This window comes from Grammomys surdaster, unplaced genomic scaffold (assembly GCF_004785775.1).
Source record: "Grammomys surdaster isolate TR1022 unplaced genomic scaffold, NIH_TR_1.0 125179, whole genome shotgun sequence".
NCBI classification, from domain to species: Eukaryota; Metazoa; Chordata; class Mammalia; order Rodentia; family Muridae; genus Grammomys; species Grammomys surdaster.
Genome location: NW_021620071.1, coordinates 117,318 through 142,092, shown reverse-complemented (window position 1 = coordinate 142,092; position 24,775 = coordinate 117,318). Strand labels below are relative to the sequence as shown.

Sequence of the window (24,775 nt, the reverse complement as noted above, 5' to 3'; positions counted from 1 at the left end):
AAGCCCACTCCTCTGTACTCCCTGGCTTCTCCACAATCCTGAAACAAAAGGGGTGAGGCCTAGTACTTGGGGATCATTGGGCTGGGCCAAATCTGTTGGTTGGTATCCAGACCTAATCCACCACCAAAACTAACCAAGGCATGGTGTCTAGCCTCTTTGGGAAGCCATTTCAGTGCAATAAAGCTTTTCCATCTTAGCCTTCCCACCCACCAGGCCTTCCTTGTTCTGTAGACACAACACTTGTTCTTACTTACTTGATCAAATATACATCATACTTTCCAGCAGAGCGGCCAGATTTCCTTTGTTTAAGCTTTCGTGTCCAACCTTCAGGTAAGGTGGGGTCATCATACATAGGTCCCCGGTCACGAATTATGGAGCGCCGCTGTTTAGGGGAAGCAGAGGCTTCTGGCACTGCTGCAGCAGAACCTGAGCTTTCTGATGTCTCTGCTTTGCCTGCCTCTGCTGGCTCTGCAGAATGGTGGGCTGAAGGCTGTAGTGACTCATGTTTGCCCTCTTTGTCTTCCTTCTTGTCCTTCTTCACCTTCTTAAACTTCAGGGGCTTTTCTTTGAGGCCCTGGAGATCCTGGTCTTCTGACTTTTCCTCCCTGAAGTATTAAACAAATATGTAAGTATTACAGAGAACACAGCTGTCTGCACAGTAGTGAGTATAGGTGAGCTTGAGTGGCACACATGAGACCCCTGACTGCTGTATACTCTCTCTGATTTTGGTAACTTCCTTAGGATATTGTATCTTCGGGCCAAGCTGGAGCCCAAAGATTTCTTTAGCAGTTTTAGGTTGCTGGTGATGTTGGTCAAACACATTTGATCTTTATCATACTTATCCAAACCCTAGTTCTAGTGCTGTTAAAGTGGCACATGTATTTTTCTGGAATATAAGCACTGTAGGGCTGGCTTCTTAACATACCACTGGCAGAAGACGGTTTATAAGTTGCACCTAATGGTCACCTGGGCTTGCCACATGACAAGACAAAACACATAAAATAAATAAAGTAAAATGGCAAAGACAGAAGAGGGGATTGGATCCCTTGGGGCTGAAGTTGCAGATGGCTGTGATCCACCATGTAATTGCTGGAAACTGAATCTAGGTCTTCTGGAAGAGCAGCTGGTACTCTTAACTTCTGAGCCATTACTCCAGCCTCCTGACTTTCCAAATCAAAACAAGGACCCCAGCAAGAGATTTCAGCAGTGTAAGTCCCAGTTTCTTCATCTCAACAGTAGCTAATCTCATTCCTGAGATATTCCTTCTGTGAGAATTAGGGACAAAAGGCCCCAAGGTACTGTATAGCTATTGCTAACTTAGGCAAATAGCAATTGCTGCCTAGGGTTCCAGTATATGAGAAAAAAGGTATCTTGGGTGACATGGCTCTTTACCACAAGATAGCCTCCTCCCCAACAATAAACCCTAAATGCCCCAAACAAAACAAAACTGGGGGGGGGGAGAACAAAACAAAAAACAAAAACAAAACCCTATCCTTAGCAGAAACAGAAGAAAAAGAAAAGCGTAATAGAACAGTGTATAGAATATGGCAACTACCATATTCCAGGACAGGACACCTGCTTGTTCTTTCTTGTGGACAGAGATAGCCTCCTTCTACAGGTTTTGGCTCTTCTTTAAGAGGTCACTTCATGTACTTTAGGGTTCAAAGCCTGTCTCTGACGCTTTAATTACCACTGTAGGGAAACACAGTGAGTCTTTCTCTGACTAGAATCTGGCCACACTGCACTGCACCTCTGAGCTACAGGCCAGACTAAGGACGGTTTGGAAAGAAGTAGCAGCTGCCTATTGGTCTAAAACTAACAGAATTAGGTTAGGGCTGTGATATGCGTCTGGAAGCCTGTGGTCTGCTCACAGTTCAATCTTCAGACTGGCTTTTTCAGAAGCTCTCAGTGACACAAGAAAAGCAAAGCTGGCAAGACAAAGGCCAACAGGTACTTGTCATATGCATGTAACTTCACAGGCCCCTTTTCAACACCAGGGCTGCTCCCCTGATTCTGAACTTGAGTTTGAGAAAACTACTAGACTAACAGGGCAGGATGGCTTCTTTGGAATTCTCACTTGTATTCTGAAATATGTTAATCACCATCAAATATAAACTACATGAGCAAAGGAACACCTTCTAGAAATCTAACAACAAAGGCATAATAATTTTCACTAAAATTTTATTTTCATTAGCTAAGAATGCAGGGCTCTCAGGTCCTCATCATCAAGAAGACTTGGAGAATCAACTATGGGATGCCTACATACTGGAAGGCTGTGCAGCTAGATAAGTATCATGATCTTTTTTGGTGTAACAAAACAAAATAAACTGCAGACACATTTTCTATATGGATCAGGTGTATAGGACTATAGGCTAGCCTAGAAACTAATGAAGTCTAGAGTAGGTGAAAACAAGAGCTCTTGTTGAACACTTCTTGGAATATATTTCTGTCTAATGAATCACATAACTATTTACATAACTAAAAAAACTATAATATAATGCATGCAAACAGGAACAAAGGAGCTTAACTGTTACTATAAAAAAAAAACTAACTTTTGACCATAGTACTTCTGTAGTGGGACATATTCCAAAGCTAACAGTAATATTCCAGGAGGAGTATATACACTAAAGCAGCTCAAAAGTGAAATGAGTGACTCTGATTCTGGGGCATCCTATAGTGCCAGTAAAGCTAAGGATGGGAGTACAAAAACAGTGGGGGTAGGGGAGGGGGTGTCAAGAAAAACTTTTAGCAATAGCCTAGGCAGGGCCAAGGATGTAGGCAGTAATGAATCTGGGATCTGTATAGCGGGAGAATCAAGAAGGCAGAACTAAGTTAAGAATTGTGGGCAGACAGTAGTGCCAATGAATGAGAAAGAGAAGTCTGGGTGAGGAACAGGCACTCAACAGCATTTCTGCAGCTACCAGCTACAAATGTGGGAGCCCCAGTTGTACTTTATCAACTGAGTTATAGCCTCAGCCTTCAGCCTTTCAAATAGAAAACATTTGTAGCAAATAACAACTATATGGTGATTTTTTAATTCTGTGTACTGAAAGGCACATGGATATTTGTTTTTTTTTTTCTCATTGCTAGTTAGGAAGGAAAGAAAACGGAGGAAGAAGAAATATTGAGATTGGTCTATTACTGAATCACTCTGTAGCTAAGACCAGACCCCTGACCTCAATTCTCCTCAGTGCTGGGGTTACAATCAAGTTCCATCATGCCAGCTATTTCTCTATTTAAAAACAAGTAACAGAGCTGGAGATATGGCTCAGTGGTTAAGAGCACTTACTGCTCTTGAAGAGGAACCAGGTTTGGTTTTCAGCTGTCTAGCAACCATATGACTACTTAGAACTACTTGTAAGTCTAGTTCTGGGGGATCTGACACCCTTTGCTGCTGGCCTCTCTGTTGGCTCCTGCATGCATGTGGTGCACATACAGACAAGCAGGAACACATATATACATATAAATTAAAAACTTAACAAAAACCCACAAAGCAGCCTGGATTGTTTCTGGATGTGGAATGAAGGTAAAAAGGATACAAATGATGCTATTCCAATGAGCTGACACTTGTCTAAGGGCCTAGGACAAGTGATCATCACTATAGGATCCAAGGGAGAAGGGCTAGGCTGTGATGCCAGGTGACTTCTCAAGGTTGCCCTCCAAGAGGGTCTGTGATGTTTAGTGATGTACATTTCCAAAGAAACCAAATACCCTTTTATCCTCCCTCTCATCAGACCATATATGTGTTTCTTTTGTTGTTATCTAGTCCCCAACTCCTGTCCCTCCATCTTTCTATGATTTTTTGAAGAACCAGTTCACATGTTTATATATTTCAAAGTTGGAAGTATCCTCAGAAAACCACCATGTTCAACTCTGGAATGTTCACAGATAAAGGAAAAAGGAAGCAACTACACAAAGGAACTTGTCTGAAGTCACTGTCCAGTTTATGGCCAGGTAAAAGGACTTGCATTTATCAACTGCCTTTGTTATTGTGTCTTATACTATTAATCACTGTGATGTCCTTCCTCAGAAGGAAAAGTGACCCATGGTATTCTCCATGTATCAACAGCAGCTTTAGGCTTGCTTTTTCCTCCCATTTCACTTGGAGCTATTTTATCCTGTAGATTAAGGTGGCACTTCTCAAGAGGACTTTCCTGCTCCTGCCTCTCTCATCAAGTGTCCTGGAAGCAGAGCACATTATCCTCCACCCTCAATGAACATAAAATATACCACTGCACACACCAATTCCCATCTTCCTGCTCAATGCTCAGTGCTCAGCAAAAGAGTAACACTTAGTAAACATATGCCAAGTGAAGTCAGGGCACAGACTATGTGCTACATCTGCTTTTTTTTTTAAATGTCTGTATCTCTGACCAGAGGCTAGGTTGGTACTTCAGATAGGCTTTGACTAAACTAGCAATAGCATGTTAGACAACAGTGGCTTGGAATTGGCAGAAGGTGAGGTTGGCAAGGTCCCTGAGAGTCGTGGAGTGACAGGATGGTGATATAGAAGATGATTACAACAGTAGGACTGCTCAGTTTCCAGTTAATGTTGAAACACCTAAAAAATGCTGAACCAAACAAATATCCTAGAGAAGACATTAAAGAATGTCTTAAGCACACCTACAAGGAAGGAATATACAGATGAAAGAGTAAGAAGACTAAGAAGAAAGAACATTTGAACATAATACACAATCCTGGATTGGATTCTAGTTTTAAAAACACACACACATGGCATTAATGGGACATTCTGGGAAATGTGAATAAGGTTTATTAGTAAATTTCCGGACTGTTGTAACTTAGGAAAGTCAGCCATAAGTATTTATATCTGAACATCATGGTGACTTCCAACTCTCGAGGGAAACATGATTCAGGAGTGGGAGGGATATGTATAGTATCAATGTTATAACATGTTTCAAAAGAGGAAATGACATCAATATCATCAGAAACTCTACTAGTTTATGGCAATTAAAAAATCTTTTGAGACAGAGTCCCTTTATTAGGTAGCTCTGGTGTTCCTGGAACTCAGTTTGTAGATCAGGCTGGCCAGTAGCACACAAAATTCCCCTAGCCTATGCCTTCCAAGTGCTGGGATTAAAGTATACATCACCTGATGGTAATTTTTTTTATGGTTATGCTAGGCAGTGCTCTACAACTGAGTCATATCTTTAGCTCTAAGAGTAGTATTTTGAAGTAATAATAAGCAAGCTTCTTAGCAAAGAGAATAAGTGCCTTTGTGTTACAATAAAGCAATAAGAGAAACAATTAGACATAGAAATCAGATGCAAGAGGATCACTGCAAGTTTTAGATCAGGCTGCATATTACATACATGATGAGTTCTAGGCTAGCTAGCACTACAGAGCCATACCCTGTTATTCACTTTTTGTTTTGTTTTACAAAACAGGGTCTCATTATGTAGCTCTTGCTGTCCTGAAACAAAATATGCAGACCAGGCTGGCCTTGAACTCACACAGATCCACCTCCTCTGCCTCCCAAGTGCTAGGATTAAAAGTCTGCATAGACTGTTTTTTTTAAAGCAAAACAAAAAGAAACACCTGGAAATCTTGATGAAGCACTTTCTTTTAGTAGCTCAAACAGCCACAATGCCTAACCACAACACTACACTGTATATGGTGAAGGTACCACGTGGAGATGAGACAAATATAAAGCTACAGCCTTCATGTTTAAGAAAAAAGCACTGCCAAAGGTGGCCTAATCTGGGCTCCAAGAACTTGCCTGCCCAGGAGCAAATGACATCCAGGATCTTCTGAAGCAACATAAGAAAGGGAGCAGGCTGGTTATGATGAGAAGAGGTGGCTACAGTGTGCAAGATATGGTCTCACAAAGTCCAGCTTAGCCTGGAACTCTTGATTTCCCCCCCACCCCATAGGTATATACCATATCCAGCTTTGTGACTATTTTTTAAAATGCTTGTATGTTCGTACATGCGTGTATGTGTCTGTGGGTGCATGTGTGTGTGAATGTGAAAGCCAGAAGACAACTTTGAGTGTCATCTTCAAGAATGCCACCTACCTTCTTTGAGATCTCTTACTGGCCTGGAACGCATCAGTTAGGCTACTTTGGCTGGTCACTGAGTACCAGGGATCATCCTTTCTTCACCTCCCCAGTGCTGGGGTTTTGAGAGTGTGTGGCATCACATGCAGCTTTGTATGTAGGTTCTTGGGAATCAAACTCAGGCTTTCATAATTGTGAGGCATCTCCTAGCCCCTGTAAGCAACATTTTTAATGGTTTCACTAGTGAGCTCTGGTTACCAAATCACATGTTTGTCGTGGTTCCACCCTAGCTTTTCCTTTAAGAACTCAAACTTTTGGGCTGGGTAAGGCACTTGCCTTTTATGTGTGAGGCTCCTGGTTTAATACATAGCACTGAAAAAAAAAAAGAACCATTTCCCTATTCCCCCAAAATGTACATACCACATAGGAACAGGAAGTCTTTCTTAGATCTTAAATATCTATAAAGCACATAGTAATGTTCTTGAGTAATAAAACAACATTCAATTATTCCACAGCTAGGGTGTAAACATTAGGTCAAAATTAAGAGTTGGAGAAATCTTATTGCACTTGGAGGCCAAATCATTATATCCCAAGGAGTTGGGCACTAAAAATTACTTGCATTTTTAGTAACATTTATCTATAGTAAGCCCTGAAAGGCAATACCTGGAGGCCATGTTCTGTACTCAGCAGGTCAACATGCACAGCCTAAGTCACCCAACAACCCTCACAATCCCTAAGACTTTTAAACTTAAAAGTGGGGAAGGAAGTGGGTGTGGTGGTACATTCCTTTTATCCCAGCACTCAGGAGGCAGAAGCAGGTGGATCTGTTTGAGTTTGAGGCCAGCCTGGTCTACAAAGAGAGTTCCAGGACAGACTGAGCCGTTACACAGAGAAACCCTGTTACAGAAAAAAAAATGAGGGAAGTGGGTTGGGTATGCTTCAGTAGAGTGCTTTTGTAACATTTACCTGTATGTTCTAGGTTCTATTTCTAGTACTACAAAAAAGGGGGAGGGCGGAAGTGGGGAAGCTGAATGTGGTGGCACACACTTGTAAATTCAATGGTCAGGAGGTTGAGACAGAAGGACTGAAAGTTCAGTGTTGGCTTGGATTATGTTGAGACTCTGTCTCAAAGATTACAAGGAAGATGTGCCGGTTAGTTTTATGTCAACTTGACACAAGCTATGGTCACTTGAGAAGAGTGACTCTCAATTGAAAGAATGTCTCCATAAGACTGGCCTGTAGCCATGTCTGTAGTACATTTTCTTAATTAGTGATTAATCTGAGAGGGCTAAGCCACTGTGGGTATTGTCACCAATGGGCTGAATAGTCCTGCATTCTGTAAGAAAGCTGGTTGGGTAAGCTATGAGAAGGAGGAGCAAGTTATTAAGCAGCATCCTTTTATGGCCTCTGCTTCAGTTCCTGCCTTCAGGTTCTTGTTCTGTGTTCTTGTCTTGACTTCCCTCAGTAATGAACATTTTTTTTGTTTGTTTTGTTATTATGTTTGGAGACAGAGTTTCTCTGTGTACCCTTAGCTGAGTAATGAACTTTTAAATTGTAAGATAAAATAAACTCTTTCCTCCCCAGGTTGCTTTTGGTCATAGTGTTTTATCACAGCAATAGAAACCCTAACTAAGAAGAGTACTAAAAAGCCAGGTGAAATCACCAGTTGAAACATTTTCACTTGAATTGGAACCCAGCACAATTACTGCCCTCTCCTGCATGTACTCTAGGAAAATTTCAGCAACTTAGCAACATTCTAGGTCTAATTTCACTCATGTATGTATGCACTAGGCCAATTTCAGGAGAGAATGTTTCTCAGCCCCCTTCATTTCCAGTTATTTCATGGAGTAACACAAAGACAAAACACCACACAAGGCCTCCATGGACTTAGGGCAGCATAAAGGTTACTTCCACAAACAACAGTGTGGGACCAGAGAACAAGATAGTTTCTTTACACCAGTTGCTTCCATTCTACAGTGTGATTCAATTGTTGTACTCAGTCCTTTCTACTTTCAGTATCTGTTGGTAGAATCTCCAAGTCAGGGAGGAGTCTCTGCATGAAGTAGTATAAAGGCAGCATCAATTTGAAATGACAGCTTCAGCTGTTTAAATGTCCCTGAAATCAAACTGGTACTGGAAGAATCTATTTTAAGGTCTCTAAGGAAAAGGGGAAGAGTTGCAGCTTTGAACTGCAATGGTAGAGTCTGAACTTCAGCTGCCATGGTCTAAATTCAGTATATACTTTAAAATCTCTCCAATTGAGAAGATCCAAAAAATGACCTATGTCTTAATTAGCTCAAAGAAATACAATGAGGCAGAGGCAGGGGATTTCTGAGTTCAAGGCCAGCCTGGTCTACAGAGTGAGTTTCAGGACAGCCAGGGCTACACAGAGAAACCCTGTCTCGAAAAAAAAAACAAAAAACAAAGAAATATAATGAAAGACTGAAATCTTTTCACGTTAGTAAAATTTATTGAAACAAAACTGAGTTGAGTGGATGAAAGTTCTTGCATATTCGATAAGTATAAGGGATCTTGAGTTTATCAGGAGTACAAAGCACAAGTATAAGGGAGTTGTCTATTTGTCGTCATTTAAACATATTTAAGTGACTCTTAAAGACTATTATATTCAAATATATTTGAATTCAAATAAATACTCAAGTAAATATAAAGACTAAAGGAAACCAATTCTTTATAGTGTATCTCATTTTTAGAGGTATATAAAATGAAAACCCAAACACAAATCTACTATGTCAGTTAATAAACAACAATAATAAAATCCCACTCCTATATGAGTGATGACATGCACCTGTATGTAATCCTAGCACTTGGGAGGCAGAGACAGAATGACTAGAAGTTCAAGGCAATCCTTGACTACACAGTGGGTTTGAGATTGGGCTGCCTCAAACAAACAATAATAAAACAGAACAACACAAAAACTTCTGTAGTGAAAAAGTCTTGACAACTCTGAGGCCAAAATGTTACATATAGAGTTCCTATGATCTAGCAATTCCTTTTTGAAGTACAGATTCCAAAAAAACTGACAATAGGCCTGCAAACAGATACTTATATGCTAATGTTTGCAGCTGCCTGACCTGTAAGAATCAGAAGGTGGAAGCAATCCAAGTGCCTACTGATGGATGAATGGAGAATAACCTTTGAGTACAATGGGATGTTATTTAACATTAAAACAGAAAGGAATAATTCTGATATAGTATAACATGGATAAGTCTCGAGAAAACATTCTGTGAAAGAAGCCAGACACAAAAGTCTACACAAGCCGGGCAGTGGTGGCGCACGCCTTTAATCCCAGCACTTGGGAGGCAGAGGCAGGCAGATTTCTGAGTTTGAGGCCAGCCTGGTCTACAGAGTGAGTTCCAGGACAGCCAGGGCTACACAGAGAAACCCTGTCTCGAAAAACAAACAAACAAACAAGACAGGCTAACTGCAATTTATGATCCTCCTGCTTCTGCCTTCCAGGTGCTGATACAATAGGTATGTACCACCATTGCAGGCCTGCCCCCACCCCCAACCCCACCCCCAGAAAGGAATTTAGTTCAAGAAGTTTGACAACTAGGAGTTTTGGTCAGGTTGTAGATTATTAGCTAAATATTCTCAGGGCAGTTCATTATCACAAAAACTGTGGCTAAATAAACACAAGCATAAAACTTACCATTAGTTGCATCTGGCAATCATTACTATCTAGTTCCTGCATATTTTGGTAACTCTCAAAGGAAACCCTGTATCCACAGGTAGTTGCTAACTTTCTAATTCCTTTCAGTCTCTGTCAACCACTTATCTCTTTTTGTTATTGAACTGGCCTATCATGTATATTTCATTATTCACAGTGGCATCATAAAATTTGTGGCCTTTTGTGGCTCATGGCTCTTTTCTTATAGCATAATGTCTTTAAAGTATCATGGACCAAAATTTTATTCCTGTTTGTTTGTTTAAAGACAGGGTTTCTTTGTATTGCCTTGGCTGTTCTGGAATTCTGTAGACCAGGCTGTCCTTGAACTCACAGATCTTCCTACCTTTGCATGTTGGTGATGGGGAGTGGAGGTATACAGATTCAGGAAGCTCACTGATAAAACTATGTTTCAAGGGAGAAAGGCAGAAAGTGTCAGAGCAGGACACCTGACATTCACCTGATATGTCTGGCTTCCACACACATACTCAGGGCCACACAGACCTGCACACCTACATAAACATACAGTAATATATCATATATACACAATTCAAAAATTCCCTGATTATTCATTGATGGACACAATTTCTTTTCATCCTTTGGCTATTAGGAATAGTGTTTCTATGAATACTCACAAGTTGTATGTAAACATACATTTTAATTCTCTTCTATCTATAAACCTAGTAGTGATTGTTACAGCATTATTGTTACTCTTATGTTTAACCTTCTGAGAAGCTGCCACTTCTGAGAAGCTGCCAAACTGCTTTTCCTTTAGAGGTACTTAAAATGTTCTGGAACTAGATAGAAGTAAAGTGGGGTGACAGAAATGCTTCTGAAATGCTTAGTAGCTCGTGGCAGGGTTTAAACAGAAGTCATCCCAGAACCAGGGCATTGGTGGTACATGCCATTAGTGTAAGACTTCTAGGAACATTATGTGTTGTTCCATCTCACTCACTTAACTTACTTGTTCATGCATTATCCAATGTCCCTTAAACATCTACGTATCTTGTTCATGCCACACTTGGGCCATCAATAAAACTCTCTACCTGCATGAAGCATCTGCTGCTGCTTTTTCTGGTATGGTTGGTGTTCCAAAATGGCAGCTTTGATGAACATAAAAGATTGATGCCAGGAGCTAGGGAAGACTCATCAAGTCGCCAGAACAGGGATGAAATGGCTACTCTAGGACTCATTGGAGAATCAGGTCAAGATTACAAACTTGGTAAAGTCAAAGGATCCAGATAGGGTGTCTTTCCCACAGACTGACCTCATAAACGAGATAAGAAGAGAGAAAATGTCAAGAGTCACTGCTTATACAGACATTTTCCTTCCTTCTTTCTTTCCTTCCTTCCTTCCTTCCTTCCTTCCTTCCTTCCTTCCTTCCTTCCTTCCTTCCTTCCTTCCTTCCTTCCCCTCCCTCCCTCCCTCCCTCCCTCCCTCTGAGAAGCCTATATTGTAAGCAACTTTTGTTTCCTCACTTTCCCTTGGACTTTTGATTCTGTGTTCTAGCAGGCTTCTCTTCCCCTTCTGGTAGTTCAGAGACTGAGGGAAAGGAGGTCCAGTGACGTGCCCAAAGTGGGATCCAGCTCAAGGAGAGGCTCCAAGGCCTTACACTATTACTGAGGCTATGGAATGCTCACAAAAAGGGGACTCTTATGACTGCCCCCTGAAAGGCCCAACAAGCAGCAGAAAGAGTCAGATGCAGATATTTACACCTAACCAATGGACAGAAGCTGGTACCCCTGTGGTTGAATTAGGGAAAAGATGGAAGAAGCTAAAGAGGAAGGCAACCCTGTAGGAGGACCAGTGGTCTCAACTAACCTGGATCTCTGATGTCTCTCAGATACCGAGCCACCAACCAGGCAGTATACACCGGCTGATATGAGGACCCAACACATATACAGCAGAGGACTGCCTGGTCTGGCTTTGGTGAGAGATGCACCTAATTCTCAAAAGACTGGAGGTCCCAGGAAGTGGGGAAGCCTGGTGGGGTGGGGACATCCTCTAGAAGATGGGAGGAGGAGGAATGGGATGAGGAACGGTGGGAGGGCGTACCAGGAGGGGGAACAACTGGACTGCAAAATAAATAAAGATAATAAATAAAAACAAATGTATTTATATGTATACCTGTGTTTGGGTTTGTGCATGTGTGGCTGGCACTGAATTCTCTGGAGCTGGGGTTACAGGAAGACAAAAGCTGCCTAATGTGAGTGCTATAAACTGAAGTCTGGTCCTCTGAAAGAGCAGCAAACCCTCTTAACTGCTAAGCCATCTCCTCAACCCTCTTCTCGGTATTTTTAAGACAAGAGTCTCCTTAACGCTAATCCTAAAATTAGTCAGTGAGCAGACACACTCTAAATCCTTCTGCCAATCTGACCTCGGGCAGCTGGCCTTGTCTCTGTAACTCTGCTTGGGGGAAACACTGGGCAGAACTTTGGCTTGGAGGTCATCTTTCTGGCAGCCTGTCTACTCTTCAGGTGAGAAACACTGGCAGAGCCTGATCCACATCCTTGCACAGGACTCAGGAGCTTTTTTTTTTTTTCCCATTTTGATAGCTATACAGTCTTTGTTATAATCATTCAACTTAAGAACTGTAGCAGGGACACAGACAAAAAACAATGCATGAAGGAATGGTTGAGCTGAGTTCCAGTAGAATTTTGTATGCAAAAACAAGCACTGGCAGTCAGGATGGTGACACATAACTATAATTCCAGCACTCTGGAGACTGAGGTAGCAAGATCAGAGGTTGGAGGCCAATCTGGGCTACACAGCAAGACTGTCACAAATAAACCAAACTAAATCAGGCAGTGAGCCAGAGCTAATTCTTGGGATGTGGTTCACCAGCTGCTGTGTTAATTGAAGAGAAGCTAGGTAAACAAGCAACTGGCATTTTCAGTGATTATAGAGGTTATCTGGCTTCCATTCAAACTCCTAAGTTATGGTAAGTTCTCCAAACACAAAATGTTACCTGGAGACTGTGGAGTCCCAGAAGAGGTACAAGATAATAGTTTTCTAAATGACTGAACACAATGCCAAAAAAGAAGAGGACTTGTTATTGGCCATAACAATGTTAAGGTCCACTGGAGACTGCTAAGGCCACTTGATAGAACACAGGAGTGTTTATACACTTTTATACAGTTAATTACAGGAGGTGAGGGGAGGGTTCATGAGCAGAGAATGCTGGAAGAGTTTGATTAAAAGGGGATATAGAGACTAGACAGCAGCTGAAGAAGGTTTGCATGGCTAAACAGGAAATTCTAAAACACATTTTTATGGTGATAAGTGTGACTCATGAAGGGAGAGAACACAAATGAAGTCCCAGGGACATGGAATAGCAGTACACACCACAAGCTGGACAAACAGGAAATCCTTGTCATCAAGAGGTCTGCGTTAGGCTCTGTGGGTGGAACAGGTTTTAGTTATGACAAAGTCCAGTCCTTGAGTATGGGGATGTGTAGCTGAGGTCACTAGAATGGAGGTGATCGAGGAGATGTAAAGTCTGACAGTAGGAAGGTTGTTAACATGTGCAAAATAGTCACCTTCAGGACAAGAGGGGCTGACATAAAGAGACAGAAGCTGTGTGTGTAAAGATGTTGAGTCATAGCCCTTCTAAGGTACAGAGGATAAGAAACAATGAACCAGCTGCTGTTGGAAGAGGGGCAGGAGATTTGGCATGAAGTGTGAGTGTACAGAGTTGAGGGAATCTAACCTGAATAGGGAAGAGTCTAGAAAGAAAGGCAAGAGTCACATTAGGGGTCTTGATGTCATCTAAAACCAGAAATATAGCACTTGGTTTTAAAGCAGGGGAGAGATCAATCTGACTACAGAGATGGTATGAAAGACAGGTATCTGTAGGAAATCTTACAAAGTCGCAGGAATCTTCAAGAGGGTGTTTAATTCAGTGGTAGAAGGGGTCAAGGAAAAGATGGGGAAAAGAGATGGGCAGTGTGACACAGCTTAGCAGCTCCCTGAATATTGATACTGTAGGGAAAGGGCAAAAGACTCTTGAGTGTTCAGCCTGCAGGACTGAAAGCAGAGCTCATGCCATCTGGCTGTGTTGTCTTCTTATTTACCCAGTTTGTTTTGAAGAAGGCTGGTGGGTGGTAGGGCAGGCAGTGAGTTGAGAAGAGGAGGAAAAGTACAAAAAAACCAACCTCAAACCAAAAATTCATCAGGTACTATTTTTGGGCCAAAGAAGGGCATAAGGAGGAAGGGAAAAAAGAGAAGGTAGTGGAGGAGAAAGATAACAGGCATACAACATATACTAATATAAAAATATCATAAAGAAACCCATTTTGTGAAATTAATATACACTAATAAAATATTGGTAAAATCTGAAAAAATGCATACTTCATGTTAGCCTCTTTCTACCATAAAGTCAAACAAGTCCTTGGTAATTTCAGTGTTCTCTATCACCACCTAATGGGATGTCAGCTGAAACCCAAGCCTCACCAGGGACTGACAAGAGGCTGAGGATGGTAGCCAGGCCCATGACTATTTTATGTAAGGTCACAAAGTAGTTATCAACCAATACCAAGGACTGGTATCACTATATTAGGTTCTCTGACCATGATGCTATTGAGCTTCTAAATGTTGGTAAAGATACAGGCAGAAAAGAACCCTTATACTCTTGTCATAATTGGGGTTTCTACTGCTATGAAATTTATTGCACTGTGCTACCCAATGTTAAGACTAAGATGTTTTTTGATTACAATTTCTAAAAATATAATAGACGTAATGAGTTAATTCATTAGAATGGTAATTTCTTCTAAAATGTCTTAGGTTCTTAGATGTTTAAAGATATGCCTGCATATATACGTAACAACACACACACACACACCAGACTCTGGAAACAGCTGCTACCTGTAAGGGTGGGGGATGGTGGCATTTTTGCCCTTCCTCTAGTTTAGAAAGATGGGTGCAATAGCTACAACACTATCCTGTGGATAGAATACATCCACTGAGGGGCTTTGCTTTGTGTATACAAACAGAGCTACTAGTGGCATAGGAAATTTACCTCTAGATATCATGGTACATGAAAGATAAGTGCAATATCAACTCCTAATTCTGTTTTTAGGCTAAGTAGACAATGGAGAAATGTCTTAAAATTTTAATTATATGTACCTCTTTCTTTTTCTTTTCTTTCTTTTTTTTTTTTTTTTTGGAGACAGGGTCTCTACATAGCTCTGGCTATCTGAGAACTTGTATATGTAGACCAGGCTGGCCACTAATTCACAAAGATCTACCTGTCTCTGCCTCCCACTTGCTGGGATTAAAGGCATGCCAACCACCATGCCTGGCAATTATGTATGTATTTGTGTGGGGTATGTGCAAGTGAGTGGAAGTACCCATGAAGGCCAGAGGTATCAATTGCCCCTTTCTCTAGCTGGAGTTACAGGAAGTTGTAAGCTACCCAGCATGGTGTTTAGAATCAAACTCAGGTCCTTTGGAAGAACAGCAAGTGATTTAATGACTGAACCATCTGTCCTAGTTGTTTTTATTTTGCTGTGACAAAACACCAAGAACAATGCAATTTATAAAATAGTGTTTAGTTGGTTTATAGTTTCAGAAGATTAGATGATGGTGGAGCAGGGCACAGTGGCAAGGACATCTGAGAGCTAACATCTTGTTCCACATATTAGAGAAGAGAGGACTCTAGCTCGCTAAAACCATAAGTTTCAAATTACCTGCTTTCTTTTATAAGTTGCCTTGGCCCTGGTATTTTATCACAGGAAAAAGAAGACAAAATTTCTATTAGTCACCCCCCTACACACACACTTTTTGAGACAAGGTCTCATTACACAGCTTATCTCACCTAGAACTATGTGAACCAGTCTGGCTTTGAATTCACAAAGATCCACTTGACACAGCTTCTCCAGAGCTAGAGTTACAGACATGTACTACCATGCTTAGCAAAGGAATTCTTTAAAAATTTATGTGTATGGCTGTTTTGTCTACATGCATGTCTGTTCATTCTAACAATATAAGTGAGATATCAGGATGAACAGAAACAAAACAAAAGACAGGCATGATAGAACATATGTGAGATTTATTTGCAACACTGCTTTTCCACTTAGATATCACAATTACTATAATTCGACCCACTGGGAAAATGACAAGTGGGATTGGCTCAGTGGTTAAAAGTATTTTCTGCTCTTATAGAACTGAACTACCTGAGTTTGGTTCCCAGAACTCATGGTGGATGGCTCATAAGCATCTATAACTCCAGCTCCAAGGGATCTGATGCTCTCTTCTGATATCTGTGAGCACCCACAATCATGTGGGATATACTCACATAGACACATACACATAGATTAAAACAAAACAAATAAAAAAACCAATAAAGTTAAAGATTTTCCTTCCTGTGTATTATCAAAAAAAAAAAAAACCTCAGCTTTTGAATTGGTTCTTAGTGAATCCAAGAAATAAAACAAATCAAGATAATTCAGATTGTACCGCATAAAAATCATGTCTCCTAAGAAGTAACCTTACAGCATCACTTATTCAAAGAAAATGTACTTTACTAAAAAACTATAAAAAGCTTAAACCTATTAATACCAAACTCTTCCTTTTCAATCTTACCAGAACAAACTAAACATGTTTAAATTGCTGAGACTCAGAAAATTCATTTAGCCACAGAAAAGAAAACACACTCCCAAGGTACAGCAATCACCTACAAGTGAAGAAAATAGCTGAAGCCTTGTGATTGAACCTGGATACCAACAGGTGACATATTTGCTTAGATGCAATGGTCAGATTTTAAGGAATGAGACAGAATTGCTGCCTTTCCATTCCCTTAGACATCCTGGGAGTCTCTATCAAATACTTTCTTTTCATTGACTAGTTGTTGAGTACCTCAACACACAGGCCCTCCTATATAGGGGAAGCAAAAGGAAATCACCTGTGCACTTCTGTGCTCAAGGAACGCATTAAACATGAGAGCAGAACAATGTGCCAGGAAGGGGCAGTGACAAATGCCTACAGGTGTTAGGCAGGGCACAGACAGAGTGGCAAATTCCCCAGGGCTGGAGCTGGGGGTAGTGCATTCATAGTCTCTGTGCATTCATCAGTTTCTAAAGTTCCCTCTAGTGAAACAGAAAACAACAGAGGCTATTCTCATGGGTACTTTAAGTGGTACATCTGTTGGCAAAACACAAATGTTGTTACACAAATATGAAGTCACAGATTGCAGAGGCACCCGATAGCCTTTAAAATTCATGTCTCTTGTTTTGCAAAGCTGAACCGAGAAACTGTGCTGTTAAATCATACACTTATATTTAAAAGGAGAAAGAATGTGTGGGTGGTATTTAGACTCTCATTGATTTATTCTGCTTTGGGTGACTACAACTCCCCCCAAATAACCCCAAGCTCACATATTTCCCCTTTTCTGTGTACCTCTGACTCGCAGCTACAGGCTTGATTAACTCATGATTAGTGTCCTTCTTGGCCACCCAGAAGCTGATTAACTAACAGCAGTGTAGGCTGTTTTATTCTGTCCAGCTTATTTTAAGACAAAAACCTTAGGGCAAAGTCCCAATGCAGAACTATTCACCCATTCAATGGTTATATCCGAATCTAGGTACTAGAGATATAGCAGTATCTGTGTATTTCAATCCTCTGCCTTCATGGGGCTTAGACTGCAGTATGAGGAGGAGAGTAGAAACAAAAATATTCAGCTTGTGGCAGATGTCAACAAGTATTAGGGTTGGCAGTGAAAGGATGGAGAAAGATTTTGACCTAGAAAGGTGTGGTCAGAGAAGGTCATAGTAGAAAAGTGAGCCTTGAAAAAAAAAAACATAAGGGAGTTATCTGTGTGATACCAGGAACAGAAGCCAGAGCAGGGGCCAAGGACCTAAAACAGACCCTTTTCTTTATCAAACAGGGATGTGTCAGGGTGGATCCAGGAAGCCCTTGTTACTCTCCTGACCCCAATGCAGTGGATGAATGACTACATTAGACATCTAGCTAGATACATGAGACATATCATGAATCAAGTGGACAACTCTGCCTTAAAGTAGCATATGCTACAATGAGCTGATAGTCCAAATAAGCACTGTCAGCTACATAGTGTTAAAAAGGGACAAAAGCTATGGTTAGAGGAAAAGAAGGCCAGTCATGGTTGGCTCCATGAGAAGGTAGACATTCATGAAGATACTTACAGAAGAAAGGGACTGACTTCTATAGACATTAGGATCAAATGGTGCTGAAATGTCCTGGAACAGGATAAGCAACAACTGGACCTATACTGAACAATATGAAGGTCATTATTGGTGAAGCCTTACTGTGTAGCCTGCCCTAGCTTTGGCAGCAAAGAACTTAGGAAAGCATGGAGAGAGACATAGTGTCATTGGAAAGGAAAAATGAAGTGGTGAAGCCAGAAAGGAGCAGGAGCCAGAAACAGTGCCACTGAGGTGGAAGAAATAGGAACAGATTTCTAGGGAACTGGGGGAGAGCCTGATACCAGAGAGCTCTGGAGACATATCCTGAAACAGAAGCAAGAGTGCAGAGCTGGGGAGTGAGTGAAAATCTCAACCCCTACCCCCCCCTCTCTCGTGTGTGTGTGTGTGTGTGTGTGTGTGTGTGTGTGTGTGTGTGTGTACACACGCTCAAACAAGAGCATGAGGGAGGGTGCAATGCTAGTCTGTGGGCATTCTCTTTAGACTGCTCCCCTGTTCTCTGGAAACTAACAGAGCAGTTACCAGATGAGAAGAGGTATGACAGCCTGTTATAATTGATAGAAAGTATCCCTTTCCTGAAACTTCTTCACTCTCTGGCCAAAGCCTTGATCCTGAGCTGGTGGATCCAATTCCTGAGAAGTGACTGAACCATGAGAGCTCTGATACACTCGTAACTTGACAGCACTACTGGGAGGCAGTAGAAATTTTATTAGGTGTGATCTAGCTAGAATAGGTCACTGAATAGGTCTTGGAGAGATGTATTTTGTCCTATACTCTGAGCTTTCCCCTGCCTCCTGGCTGCAATGAAGTAAGAAGTGCTTCTCTAACACTCTTCTGCCATGATGCTCATCTCACCACAGGTCCAGAAACAATGGAGCCAACTGACTATGAAGGGAGACCTTGGAAAGCAAACCAAAATACAATCCTCCTTTAAGTTTTCCTCATATACTTGTCATAGTGCTGTATAAGACATGGTCAAAGGAGATAGAATAAACAGAGACTTGGGGAACTGGAGTATACCTGCCAAAGTAAGGTGAACATGAGGTTCACCTGGAGTGCATTAAAGAGGAACCATATTCAGTGTGTGTGGAGCAGACAAGGGAGATGACTGAATTTCACCAAAGCTTGTGCTTTATTGACCAAATACAAACAACTGACCATGGCATTGAAACAGGGAAGGAGATTAGAGTGGGAGGCATGGCCAAATTAAAGATGCAAGCAAATATGGATTATAAGTGTCTTCAAGGTAATCAGAATATTTGAGTTAGGCACTACAGGCAGTAAACTTGAAACATAAGAGGATCTCTGCTTTTGCAAATACAAGACTTGAAAGCCAGTGCAATGGCTCAGCAGGTAAAACACTTGGTGTGATATATATGCATATATGTATACACAAAATAAAATGAAGTGAAAAGAAAAAAAATAACATGATCCAGGCTAAATTTTCTGATATTAGAACTAGCACTAGCTACTATGAATGCTTGAGAAAGAATAAAAAGATGTGGCTAATGCAGAGCAAATTCAGATTTTAAAAGTCTTTGACAAGGGACAGAGGGAAAGCTTAGGTCAAGAGTATTTGTTGCTCTTGCAGAAGACCCAGACTCAATTCCCAGCACCCATGTGGTGGATCACAAGCATCCATTAACTCCAGTTTCAGGGGATCCTACGCCTTCTTTTTGACCTCCACAGGCATCAGGCACAGTCATGGTGTACATACATATGTTAGGTCTTAGGTAGTCTATGCCTAGAAATGAGCTCAAAATGGACTATAGACAGATTTCTGGTGATTAGATAAAATCTAGCATTCCTAAGAAACTTGTGAAACAGGTTCTCATCCCCCCAAAGGAGTAATTTCTCTTGTGTGTTGGTTTATATAAGAATAGTCTCCAAGAGTTCATATACTTGAATGCTTAGTCATTAGGAAGTGGCACTACTTGAGAGGAATTATGAGGTGTGACTGTTAGAAGGTATGGCCTTGTTGGCAGGAGTCTGTAGCTGGCAGTAGGCTTTTAGACTTAAAAAGCCCAGGCAAAGCCCAGGCTCACTTGACCCACAGATCAGGATGTAGCTTTCAATTACTTTTTCAGCACTACACTTGCCTGCAGCCATGCTTCCTGTCACCATGACAATGGACTAAAACTCCAAAACTGTAAGCAAGCTCCCAATTAGATGCTTTTCTGTATAAGAGTCATGGTGTCTCTTCACAGCAAGAGAACAATGACTAATATGATTTGCCTCTAGCAGAAGGGGCATGGCTCTCCATTGACATATACCTGTGGCTTCCAGGTATATGTCAGTGGACAGCCATGCCCCTTCTGCTAGAGGCTGACTGTGTAAGTGTATTTGCAACCTGGCCCTTCATACTAAGAAATACAAGTGCAGACACCCCAAAGGGAAGAAATCTCCAACAAAGACAATAAGAGACCTACAAACTATCAAGAAAGGTATATTTAGCCAACTTCCTCCATGTGACACTCATCTTTTCTGGCCTCTGAGGGTCAACTAGACTGTTTCCTCCTAAAGTGGAGTCTGCCTGTCAACCTGCTCTGCCTGCCATAGAACTCCTGCCTTGATTCCCTTTGTAGAGAGACCATGTAAACTCCATACTCCAGTCCTAAAGGTTCTTCAGGGCAGGGTTGGAGACTCAGAGAATCAGTATCATATAGACTCCAATTCTGTCCCTAGAGAAAGCAGAAAACATTTTAAAGAAATCCCATAAGAGAATCATATACAATAAGGAAACAGATGATAAAAGAATTCAGAAATTAAAAATAGGTTAGGTATAACACATGTGCTGTACAATGTTTTCCAGTATGCCATCATTTCCCAGAAGAGAAATCTATGACCCAGATGTCCTTTCACAGGAAACTGCCAGACTGAAAAAGTATTGTCCATCTATACAAGGGAGTCAGCAATGGGAAGAATGAAAATATAACTTCTTGCAGCCCAAAGAAAAGAAGATCACTATGCTGATGGGCTGTGGAAAGAATAAGTGAAAATAAACTGAAAAGAAAAAAGACTGAGCACAGCTTCACTCATCAATTAATCTATCAGATTATCTTTCTTTAATTTTGGAGGTTGAACTTCGGGTCTTAATACATTTTTAATACATCACAAAAATCACTTCATCCCTGTCCTGGCTAGTTTTGATGTCAGCTTGAAACAAGTTAGAGTCATCTGAAAGGAGGAAACCTCATTAAGAAAATGCCTCCGCAAGATCCAGATGTAGGGCATTTTCTTAATTAGTGATTGATGGGAAGGGCCCAGCCCATTAGGTTGTGTCACCCTTGGGCTGGTGGTCGTGGGTTCTATAAGGAAGCAGCAGGCTGAGCAAGCCAGGAGGAGGAAGCCAGTAAGCAACATCCATTCAAAGCCTCTGAATCAGCTCCTGCCTCCAGGTTCCTGCCCTGTTTCAGCTCTTGTCCTAGCTTCCTTTGATGATGGACTATGATGTGTGAATGTGAGCCAAATAAACCCTTTCTTCCCCAAGTTGCTTTTTGGTCATGGTGTTTCATCTCAGCAACAGAAACCCTAAGACAATCCACAAACACTTCGACATTCATGTCATTAAACTGAAAATTTTATTTTCCTTTTTTAAGTTAAAACTTAAACTAACTGACATGTATAAATCTTAATGTACCATCTAATGACTTTTGTTAAGTGCATGCAGCTGTGTAACCGACACTCCTACCAAGACATAAGACAAACACAGCAATGGGAAGTTCCCTGGCATCTTTCTTGCCAGGCCTACTCTATATTATAAGCAACATTTGGTGTTGCTAGGGATTTTTGTTTGGGAATCAAACCTTTAGCATCACACATGACAGGCTAGCACACTACTACTAAGCAAAAGCCCCAGCCATTATTATCAGTTTTTAATTTTGGTCATTCCAGTGGGGGTACAGTGGCGTTTCAATGTGCTTGTAATCTAAATTTCACTAATTCCCATGTCATGATACAAATATATTCCTTTCATGAAGTATCCATTGAGTTTACCTTAACTGTTTGCCACATTTGACATATAAAGAAGCAATGAGGATCAGAGTTCAGATCCCCAGAAACCCACATAAAATATCAAGTGGATGTGGTAGCCTATCTGTAATTTCAGCCTTGGAAGGTGTGTGATACCACCACCTGACCATGTTTTCTTGTTTTAAAAGTTTACTTAAAGCTGTTAATTTTTCCTTCCTTCCTTCCTTCCTTCCTTCCTTCCTTCCTTCCTTCCTTCCTTCCTTCCTTCCTTCCTCCCCCCCCCCCCCCCCCCCCCCCCCCTCCCTCCCCCCTTTTTTTTTTTTTTTTTTTTTTTTTTTCGAGACAGGGTTACTCTGTGTAGCCCTGGCTGTCCTGGAACGCACTCTGTAGACCAGGCTGGCCTCGAACTCAGAAATCCGCCTGTCTCTGTCTCCCAAGTGCTGGGATTAAAGGCGTGTGCCACCACTGCCTGGCTAATTTTCTAAGTGATAGTTTGTGTACATTTCACAAATCATACGTTATTTTCATTGTAATTCATAACTAGAATCTTTTCTAATTTTTGTGATTTTTTTCCTGACTCATGAGTAACTCAGGAATGTGTTCATTTTCAAATACTTCAGGCAATTTAATTTCACTCTGATTAGAGAATATATATTCAAGCTTCCATTTTTACTAAAACTTGTTTTACAGTCCAGTAAAGAATAAGGTGTTGAGCTTTATCACTCTTCTTTGGTAATAATAGGTATCCTTTAGTCAATGAATTTTATTACTCTGTAAATTGTAATTAGATAAAGGGTGGCTGGTAATGCTAAGACCTTTTATATTCTCACTGAATTTTCCTTCCAGTTCTATCAATTATCAAGAAGGGAATTAAAATTCCCAAACAGAATTATTGTGGGTTTATATACTTTCTTTAATCTTCATAATTTTCTTTCATTTTTGTAGCTCTGTACTTGGACATGTATACATTATGAGTGTTAATGTCTTCCTAATGAATTGACCCTTATCATTTTAAAAATGCACCCTTTTTTTTCCAGTACTGATATTGAACCAGGGATTTGCACATGCTAAGCAAGTGTCCTAATGGAGCCATATTCCCAGCTTTTAAAATATATCTCGTTATCTATCACGCTGCATCTTGGCACCATGGCTCCCTTGGCCCTTGGATTCTGCAAGCGCTGCTGGGGGTGGGCTGTAATAGCCAGGTCAGAGTGGTTTGAAAATACTGCATCTCAAAGTCTACCTTTTTCATATTAGTATTGTTACTCCAACATTCCTTTACTTGTGGATAGTATTATACTTTCAATCTCATCTCATTTTGTCATATTAAAATTATCTTGTGGCTGGAGAGATGACTCAGCAGTTAAGAGTTCTTCCAGATGCTGAGAAAGCATTTGACAAAATTCAACACCCCTTCATGGTAAAGGTCTTGGAAAGATCAGGAATTCAAGGCCCATATACCTAAACATAGTAAAAGCAATATACAGTAAACCAGTAGCCAACATCAAACTAATGGAGAGAAACTTGAAGCAATCTCACTAAGATCAGGGACTAGACAAGGCTGCCTACTCTCTCCCTACTTATTTAATATAGTATTGGAAGTACTAGCCAGAGCAATTAGACAATAAAAGGAAGTGAAAGGGATATAAATTGGAAAGGAAGAAGTCAAAACATCACTGTTTGCAGATGATATGATAGTATATTTAAGTGACTCCCAAACTTCCACCAGAGAACTCCTAAACCTGATAAACAACTTCAGCAAAGTGGCTGGTTATAAAATCAACTCAAACAAATCAGTAGCCTTCCTCTACTCAAAAGATAAACAGACTGAAAAAGAAATTAGGGAAAGGACACCCTTCACAATAGTCACAAATAATATATCTTGGTGTGACTCTAACCAAGCAAATGAAAGGTCTGTAAAGTTCAAGTCTCTGAAGAAAGAAACTGAAGAAGATCTTAGATGGAAAGATCTCCCATGCGCATGGATTGGCAGGATTAATATAGTAAAAATGGCCATCTTGCCAAAAGCAATCTACAGATTCAATGCAATCCCCATCAAAATTCCAACTCAATTCTTTATAGAGATAGAAAGAACAATTTGCAAATTCATTTGGAATAACAAAAAACCCAGGATAGTGATAACTATTCTCAACAACAAAAGAACTTCTGGAGGAATCACCATCCCTGACCTTGTCAAGCTGTACTACAGAGCAATCGTAAAAACTGCATGGTATTGGTATAGAGACAGGTAGGAAGATCAGTGGAGTAGAGTTGAAGACCCAGAAATGAACCCACACACCTATGGTCACTTGATCTTTGACAAAGGAGCTAAAATTGTCCAGTGGAAAAAGGACAGCATTTTCAACAAATGGTGCTGGTCCAACTGGAGGTCAGCATGTAGAAGAATGCAAATCGATCCATTCTTATCTCCTTGTACAAAGCTCAAGTCCAAGTGAATAAAGGACCTTCACATAAAACCAGATACAGTGTAACTAACAGAAGAAAAGGTGAGGTAACTAATAGAAGAGAAAGTGGGGAAGAACCTCGAATACTTGGGCACAGGGGAAAAGTTCCTGAACAGAACACCAATGCCTTATGCTTGAATACCAAGTATTGACAAATGGGACCTCATAAAATTGCAAAGCTTCTGTAAGACAAAGGACACTGTTAATAGGACAAAATGGCAACCAACAGATTGGAAAAGATCTTTAACAATCCTACATCTGATAGAGGGCTAATATCCAATATATACAAAGAACTCAAGAAATTAGACTCCAACCGGGCGTTGGTGGCGCACGCCTTTAATCCCAGCACTTGGGAGGCAGAGGCAGGCGGATTTCTGAGTTCGAGGCCAGCCTGGTCTACAGAGTGAGTTCCAGGACAGCCAGGGCTATACAGAGAAACCTTGTCTCGAAAAACCAAAAA

General features: G+C 40.9%; 1 protein-coding gene across 2 annotated transcripts in view; it reads right to left on the bottom strand.

The window, feature by feature from the left end:
- Mecp2 (methyl-CpG binding protein 2) overlaps positions 1–24,775 on the bottom strand; it is a 66,232-nt gene that overhangs the window by 10,113 nt on the left and 31,344 nt on the right. The window contains exons 1-2 of one of the 2 annotated variants that reach the window (XM_028785303.1): positions 6,035–6,150; positions 255–605 (exon numbers count right to left, since the gene is read on the bottom strand). In XM_028785303.1, the coding sequence (XP_028641136.1) occupies positions 255–352 (98 nt within the window). In that variant the 5' untranslated portion in view covers positions 353–605; positions 6,035–6,150. Of the gene's footprint in view, positions 1–254; positions 606–6,034; positions 6,151–24,775 lie in introns of those variants that run through there. The other variant, XM_028785302.1, reaches the window with a different exon arrangement.